The 7,986-nt window shown below is 46.4% G+C and overlaps 1 protein-coding gene and 1 long non-coding RNA gene across 3 annotated transcripts; one reads left to right on the top strand and one right to left on the bottom strand.

The window, feature by feature from the left end:
* Positions 1–1,576: 1,576 nt before the first annotated feature.
* LOC136493273 (uncharacterized) lies at positions 1,577–7,595 on the bottom strand. The gene is made up of 3 exons (XR_010768323.1): positions 7,100–7,595; positions 2,526–2,604; positions 1,577–1,860 (listed from the first exon to the last, which is right to left on the bottom strand). It is a non-coding gene; the product is annotated as an uncharacterized lncRNA (long non-coding RNA).
* LOC136493272 (uncharacterized) lies at positions 2,616–6,550 on the top strand. 2 transcript variants are annotated; one of them, XM_066489339.1, is made up of 3 exons: positions 2,616–4,382; positions 4,485–5,714; positions 5,807–6,550. In XM_066489339.1, the coding sequence occupies exons 1-3, from the start codon at positions 3,827–3,829 to the stop codon at positions 6,316–6,318; spliced, it is 2,298 nt and encodes a 765-aa protein (XP_066345436.1). In that variant the 5' UTR covers positions 2,616–3,826; the 3' UTR covers positions 6,319–6,550. The 2 variants fall into 2 exon arrangements, with proteins under 2 accessions (XP_066345436.1, XP_066345435.1); XM_066489338.1 differs by having other exon boundaries at positions 2,616–3,515; positions 3,827–4,382; positions 4,485–5,895.
* Positions 7,596–7,986: the final 391 nt, after the last annotated feature.

Here is a 7,986-nt window from a genome sequence, read left to right as displayed (position 1 = left end):
AGTCTTGTCTTGATCTTCTCCACCTTGATCACATGATTCAATGGCATGTCCCATGTGCAATGAGCTCCTTCATCATCACATGTGTGAGCTTTGCAACATCTCCAAGCCATTTTCACCTTCATGGCATATGTTGCTCACACACATGTACCTATGGACTAATCACCTGTGTATCTCACATAAACACAATTAGTCCACCTAGGTTGTCACTCAATTACCAAAACCACACAAGGACCTTTCAAGTAGCCCCCGAGCTTATCAATCAATCGGGACTTGGTAACTTTCCTATACTCGGGGCCTTTATGGGTGTTCGGAATTGGGGTTTTATTGAAAAAGGTCTGACTTATACCCAAGGCTGGTCAGGTAGAAGTTACAGTCACATAGTTGGGTGATGAGTTGTTTTGAATAAAATAAGCCATACTTTGGAGTCTTGTCTTGTCAACGCAGTCTCCGCATGAGTCAAGCGGCGGTTGTCAGGCACTCGAGTGGTCGTGCCGGCTCGTCTTCCGAGGATTACGTGTGGCTTACGATTAATGCGTCGCTTCGGTTCGTGGGTGACGATTGGCTTCCCTTTCCCAATCACCCCGGCCTTGGCTTTATAAGCAGGCGTTTGAGTGTTGCATTAGATCCACTTAGCGTCTCCACATTTGCAGTCATGAGGACGAAGACCGCCGCTCGCCGCCGCAAGATCCCTCGCCTGTTGCTCGGGGATTCGCCCGGGCGGTCCGCTGGAGCCTCACCTCCATCATCTCCCTTGGCGTCGTTGTCCCCAGCTCCGACGTCGTCTGCAGCTCCAGCCCTGAGTCCATCTTCAGCCATGGCGCCCTTGCAAGAAGAGGCTGCGATCGTGAAGAAGAAGGGAGAAGCGTTGGCGAGCACTGAGGAGATCGCCGTCTCGACCTCAGAGGAGCCGGAGCCAAATGCGCCGCCGAAGGGTGTCATCAAGCTCTCCGACGATGAGTCGGAGGATTTGATCGTCTCCATTGCTGCCGCCGCCAGCATCGGTCCCTCTAAAGCCAGACCTTCTACTTCTCAGGTCGTCGTCATGCCTGACATGAGCGACGACTGGGAGTTGCCCGAAAGCTCTTCGTCGAGCTGAACCGGGAGGCCATCCACAAGGATTTTGTTGATACATGACGTTATCAATTGGTCAGACACCCTAAAAATCGTCATAGATAACTATCCGTGAGGATCTTGGAATTGGTCATAAAATCCCCGTCATAAACCTTCTGAGCGAAAAAAAAACGTGAGACTCGCTAGAACAGTGACGTCTACAATCATCATGAAATAGCTATTCGACAGGTTTACAAGGAGCGACTGTAGCATGTAGTGACGAAATGGAACGTCATGGACATATTCCTTTAATCGTCATTGAATAGATGTTCGATAGATTCACAAGGAGCGACTACAGCATGTAGTGACGAAATGGAACGTCTTGGACTTGTTCCACGTCAGCACTGCCATGTCAGCTTGGTGACCATGCCACGTCACCATTTTTTTTAAATTTAGGTTGGGCTAGGCTCATTCAGCCCAATTATGGGCTTCCTAGAGCTTTCAACTTTTTTTTGGGCCCAAATGATTACACAGTTTAAACACATGCAGCCCAGCTCACCTTGGGCTATTATTCAATATATAATTAACATATCACTATTCAATACATAACACTAACTGTTCAGATACATATTAACACAGCATTACATTTCAGTAATGATTAGGCAACAAAAAGATTATCATATCTATTAACACCACTAATACATGACAGCTGCACCTTCCTATATAAAACACATGCAGCCACCTTCAGTTAGACAAAGTTGACTTCTTGCGCCCACCTTTCATTATAGTCGATAACAAAGTGACAAGGACCTACACAGCAACAGATTTCAGAAAGCGAAAGAAATGATTAATAGTTCCATAGAGTGCATACTGCATACAGTACAAGAATCATCTCAACAGATGCAACACTGGAAGCTATCGCATATACTAGAAGTGCATTTGATAAACAAACACACAAAATACAAGCATGGTAAGTGGTAAAAACAAATATCTACAGGGAGTAATCAGACATCTATATATTTCTGCAATTTTATTCCCGCCAAGAAACAAATCTGTATGGTCCAATTGATTGTTCCATTCCAGTTCATAACTTGATAAACATGCCTTACCAAACACAAAGGAAATCCAAAACATCAACATGATTTTCACTATAATGGATGCAACAAATAGTATTCAATTTTCTTTTTTATTTGCACATGAAACCAGAATAGAGGTAATAGATGGTAAGCTTTACCATAAGTGCACAGGATTAACAGAAATAGGAAGATGTATATGAAGTATCAAAGTTCATCTGATTGCTAGAGCATCGTCAACCACAGATCTCTATAGAGTCAAGAAGTAATAGGAGCAACACAAAAACACAATAACCCAAGTAATTTATCTCAGGTACAGCTTATGGCCTTCAGTTATAAATTTAGCAAGTTGTACTCCATAGCTAAGAATAATATTAGCAAAGTCAAGAAACAGATCTTTACCTAGCAAGGTACTCCGTAGTGGACTGCAGTGGCCCATCGTAACACAAGAAGAGAGCAAAACTTAAGACCCTACAAGTAACTGAGAAAGGATAGTGCATCAGAATTTATCCTCGAAATTAACTGGGGAGAAGACTGCAACCAAAATATGAATTCAATTCACAAAAAAATATCAAGGCAGCAAAATATCATATATTTACTGAATCTGAATTTCTTTTAAATAAACATTCACACATGTTTAACACAATCATTGACTGATCCAGAATGACATTTAGTTTGAACTAGCAAAGCACTGATCCAGAATGACAGTTTGAAAATTGATATTTTTTTTTATCTCCCAGCCTCACTATCTCTAGCTTATTCTGTCCAAGTTGATACATAATGATATTAGCAGCATAGTTTTGAAAGTCGACGACTACGACGCGCCTAGTCGCTAGGCTACGGCCCGGCGCCTGGACTAGGGGGTAGTCGCCCCTCAAGTCGACGGGAGCGCCTAGGCGGCGCTAGGCGGCGCCTCCGCGCGACTCGGCGGCGCCTCCGCGCGACTCGGCAGCGCCCAGAAGCCCTAGGCGGCGCGGAATTGACTCGAGGCGGCCCGCAGCGCGCGCAAAATTTTACACGGCGGCCGGCGAGCGCGCGCGCGGGAAAGGTTGGCGACGGATAAGGCCGCGTATGGGTACCGAAGCCGCGCGCGACGGATAAGGCCGCGTATGGGTACCGAAGCCGCGCGCGAGGCTATTCCGCTGCCAGGCGACGCTCCTCTCCGCCGGGAAGCAGCTTCCGCCGGCGCCGACGCTCCTCCCCGCCCGCCAGTCCGTTCCGACCTCGTCCTCCTCCACTCCTCCCCGGTCTCCTCCCAGCTCGTCCTCCTCCCCGCATCGAAGCCTCGAAGGGCCTCCCCGCCGGCCAACTCCCCGCCGCCCAGTACCCTCCCCGGCGGTCATCTCCCTTAGGCGGAGCCCCAGCCCCCAAGGCCGACGCCCGAAGCCGAAGGTATGTCCTCCCCTGCTCTGCTCTGCTCCCTTGAACTGCTCTGCTCTGTTTCCCTGCTGCTCTCCTCTCCTCTGTTTCTGAAATCTGAAGTATGAATCTATGAATTGTTGTAGTACCGCATGTATATATCATTATATCTGATTTCTTGTTCTGAAATCTGATTGCATGTTCTGAAACTCAGATTGGTTGATTGCTACAGCCTACAGGCATACTGATTGCTTTGATTTCTGTAATCTGAAATCTGATTGCATATACTGATTGGCTGATTGCTTTGATTGCATGTGTATGTTTGTAATTTGTTGATTGTTCAGATGACGGAAACAGAGGGTCAACCTGACTCTGGAAGTGCAACAGCGGGAGGAAATGTCTTGAGAAGGAACTCAGATGATGTGGGATGGGTGTTTGGGGTTCTTGTTAATCCGAACAACAAGGACCAGGTGAAGTGCATACTCTGTGACAAGGTCATGTTTGGAGGGGTTTATCGGTTGAAGCAGCATATCGCCCAGGAAGGAAAGAATGCAAAGAAATGCCAGGGCACGAAGACCTCCAAAGAGAAGTTAAAGGAGGCTCAAGAAAAGTGCAAGAAAGCACTAGATGAGGCAAAAAGGAAGAGGGAGGAGAAGACTGTTCGTGAGACAGAACTTAGAGAGGAAGTTCATGTATCTAGGGTTGGAACCTCAGAGGAAGTCACTTGTGTTGGAAGTTCAGAGCCTCACAAATTAGGCCCCATGGACAAATGGACAAAAGCTATTGATCCTACAGCAACCAAATCTGAATCTTTGACTCAACAAAAGCTGAACAAGGAACTTTGGAAAGAAAGATTACATGAGGTGCATAAATATATTGCAAGATGGGCCTATAACCATGGTAATTTCCTTGCTGTTTTTTTATTTCAGATTTCATTGGATGCTATGCTACTACCTATCGCTGTAGTAATGCACTAATTTCCTTTCTTTGTAACATTGGCAGCAATACCATTCAATGCTTGTGACAACGATGAGTTCAAGCAAATGTGTGAAGCAATTGGACAATTTGGGCCTGGAATTGAACCGCCAACTATGTTTGACCTGAGAGGGAGATTGCTAGAAGAAGAATATGCAAGAACCAATAGTTTGTTGCAAGAACGTGAAGCCGAGAAGATGAAGAATGGGTGCTCTATTATGACCGATGCTTGGTCAGATAAGAAGAGAAGCATAATGAATTTGTGCACTAATTGTGCTGATAGAACCAGTTTTATTTCCTCAAAAGAGATGTCAGATGTGTCACACACAAGTGAAGTCATCTTTGAACTAGTAGACAAAGCAATTGAGGACATTGGTGAGGATGATGTGGTGCAAGTTGTGACTGACAATGCTTCTAACAACATGGGAGCAAAGAAGCTTCTGCATGAGAAGAGACCACATATCTTTTGGACCTCTTGTGCAGCTCACACAATCAACTTGATGCTCCAAGGAATTGGCAACATTCCTCGGTTCAAGAAGGTGGTTGACCAAGCAAAGGCATTCACCATATTTGTCTATGGGCACACAAGAACACTAGAGTGCATGAGATACTTCACTGAGGGGAGAGAGATAGTAAGGCCAGGAGTGACTAGGTTTGCTTCAAACTTTCTGACTTTGGAAAGCATACAAGAGAAGAAGGACCAGCTAAGAAAGATGGTGGTTCATAGTAGGTGGGACTCACTAAAGGATGTGAAATCACAGAAGGGAAAAAATGCTACAGCAACTATATTGAATCCAAATTTTTGGAAGGATGTGAAGTTGACATTGGCTGTTTTTGAGCCATTGTTCAAAGTTCTTCGTTTGGTTGATGGAGATGTGAAGCCATCCATGGGTTTCGTATATGGAGAACTATTGAAGGCAAAGAGACAGATCAAAGAGGCCCTTGGCAATGTTGAGTCCCGTTTCAAGGATGTTATTGACATTGTTGGGAAGAAGATGGTTGGAAGACTTGATTCTCCATTGCATTTGACAGCTTATTTGCTGAATCCACACTATAGTTATGCTGATCCATCAATCTTTGATGTCCCCAAAATAACAGAAGGTTTTATCAGTTGTGTGGAGACTTTTTATTATCATGATGAGGAAATGCAAGAACAAGCTGCCAATGTTGAACTCCAGAAGTTTCAGAGTAGAGAAGGACCATTTAGCAAGAAGCTTGCAAGGACTTTTGAAAACTTTGATTATAATCCAGGTAAAAGTTATTTCCTGATTATACATGGCTGTTTGTTGTGTTCATCTAACAAGAAATCTGCTATAACTACTAACTAATAGTGTGTGTTTTTATTTCAGCATCATGGTGGTGGCTGTATGGAACTGAAACACCAGCTCTACAGAAGATGGCTACAAGGATCCTATCTTTGACAGCAAGCTCTTCTGGTTGTGAAAGAAATTGGGGTGGGTTTGATGGGGTGCACACTAAGAAGAGAAACAGGCTTACTGTAGACCGCCTCAACAAGTTGGTCTACATTCAATTCAACAATAGGCTGCTTAATAAGAGAGCAAAGATCAAGTCAAAGAAAATTACTGATGTTCTCTTGTCTAGTGATACAACTGAAGCTCAAGGTTTCCTCCAAGAGAATGGAGATGATTTGGCAGTAAATGTTTTTAGAGATAATGAAGATGAGGAACTCATGGAAGGTACAGGGATAACTTGGTCTGTGCTTGGAGATGCAGTGGGAGCAGAAGAACAACTAGAGCTGCGTAGAAGTGCAAGGGTGAGAGAGCTCTATGAAGGAGAAGAGTTCCAGTCCGAAGAAGAAGAGTTTGATGAAGATGAGGATGACTATGTGATGGATGATTAGATGAACCCTACTGAAGAAGTGTGAGACAGCCTCATGTCATGTTTGCTTTGCTTTTGTGATCTTAGAACTCTTTGCTTTTGTCATGTGTGTTTGTGTTTTGTGTTGTGAGAACTAAGAACTGAGAATCATGTGTTGTAATGTGTGTCTTCTATCCATTTTATGTTCTCTGTTGCTGCCTGTTGTTGTCTTCTACTATTCTCCATTGCAGTTGGACTGTTGGAGACTTGGAGCATTGCTGCATCAACTACAAGTAAGGAACATCACTTCTGTTATTCTATATCAACTACAAGTAAGGACTAAGGACCTAAGGTATGTCTATCTAAATTATTCATGATTTCTGCTATATAAATATATATATTATGCTATATATATTATATATTATATATTATACTAAATTGGCAAAACGCCTAGCATCGCCTAGGCTAGCCTAGGCTAGACTAGTCGCTAGGCTAGGGGTCATCGCCTAGATTTTGCCTAGCGCCTAGAAAAACTTTGATTAGCAGCAACACTAAGTTCAAAAAGGGTCATCCATATAGGCACGGTAAGCGGTTCTGAAAAGACTACATGCTGAAATGAAACCTGCAATGAAACCCGCTCACAGGAGACATAATACAAGGCTCTACCTATCGATTCATTCATATCATCATCACCACTTGCACATTGGGGCTACTTGCCAGTGCTAACCTGGACGCATTCTTGTGCTTAGGAAATAAAACAAACAGGTTGCCGGCATACATACACAAATGAATAGGCGATCAGAATAGGGGCACCCAGAACTCACCAGCATGGGCGCGGCTTCGCTGACCAGAGACATGGCCGCGCAATAGCTTGTTTGTAGGTCGCGGATCTGGCCGGAGGAGAAGAATGGCGGCCGACTCGTCACGAATCCGGCTGGAGGAGAAGAAGGGTGACCATCCCGTTGTCGATCCGGTCTGGGGAGAAGAACGACAGCCACCCCGTCGTCCATCCGGCCAGGGAGAAGAAGGGCGGCCACCCCTTCGGCCGGCGGCTAGGGTTCCGGTCGTGGCTGCTGCCCCGCAGCGCCTCTGCACGGCCGCACGGGCCGTTGCCGTAGTGCGAGCAGGCAGGATCGCGCCGGGCTGCTGCGCGAGTAGGCGGGGGACCACGCCGCATCGCCGAGCGAGCAGGCCAGAGGCCGCGCCGCGCCGCCGCGGGAGTAGGCAGGTGCCGCGGCCGCGCCACCCCGGGAGGAGTCGTAGAGAGTCGCAAGAGGAGGCATGGAGTCGAAGAGAGAAGAGAGAGTGGCGGCTGTGGGTGGTGTTGAGGAGTTAGGGTTAGGAGGCTCATTTATCTCAGGTGGGCATAATCTGGACCATTGGATGAATTTGGACGCATGAGATCGTCCGGCCACTTATTTGGGCCAAGGGGCATCACGGCCCGAAATAGAATTCTAGCCCAAGATCAGGTTTAGACTATAATTATAGTCGGCCAACGGGCCAGCCCGGACCCGGGCCGGCACGACCTGCAGGGGTCGGGCCGGCACGGCACGCCGTGCCTCTCGGTCCGTGCCCCTTTGGGTCTTGTGCCTGGCCTTTGGTCCAAGCACGGTCCTACAGGCCAAAATCCATGCCATACCGGCCTGCTAAGCACGGCCAAATCAGCGGGTCGTGTCAGTCCACAGCTCGGTACCCTTAAAACACCTCAAAC

This window comes from Miscanthus floridulus, chromosome 11, assembly GCF_019320115.1.
Source record: "Miscanthus floridulus cultivar M001 chromosome 11, ASM1932011v1, whole genome shotgun sequence".
In the NCBI taxonomy this organism is placed as follows: Eukaryota; Viridiplantae; Streptophyta; class Magnoliopsida; order Poales; family Poaceae; genus Miscanthus; species Miscanthus floridulus.
Note: the sequence above shows the minus strand (reverse complement) of the source record. Positions and strands in the feature narration are given on the sequence as shown.

Bases quoted from the DNA above. Each gene is read 5' to 3' on its own strand.
- LOC136493272 (XM_066489339.1), top strand. From the start codon at position 3,827: ATGACGGAAACAGAGGGTCAACCTGACTCTGGAAGTGCAACAGCGGGA. The intron at 4,383-4,484 runs GTAATTTCCTTG...TAACATTGGCAG, and splicing joins AAGATGGGCCTATAACCATG to CAATACCATTCAATGCTTGT. The intron at 5,715-5,806 runs GTTATTTCCTGA...TTTTTATTTCAG, and splicing joins TGATTATAATCCAGGTAAAA to CATCATGGTGGTGGCTGTAT.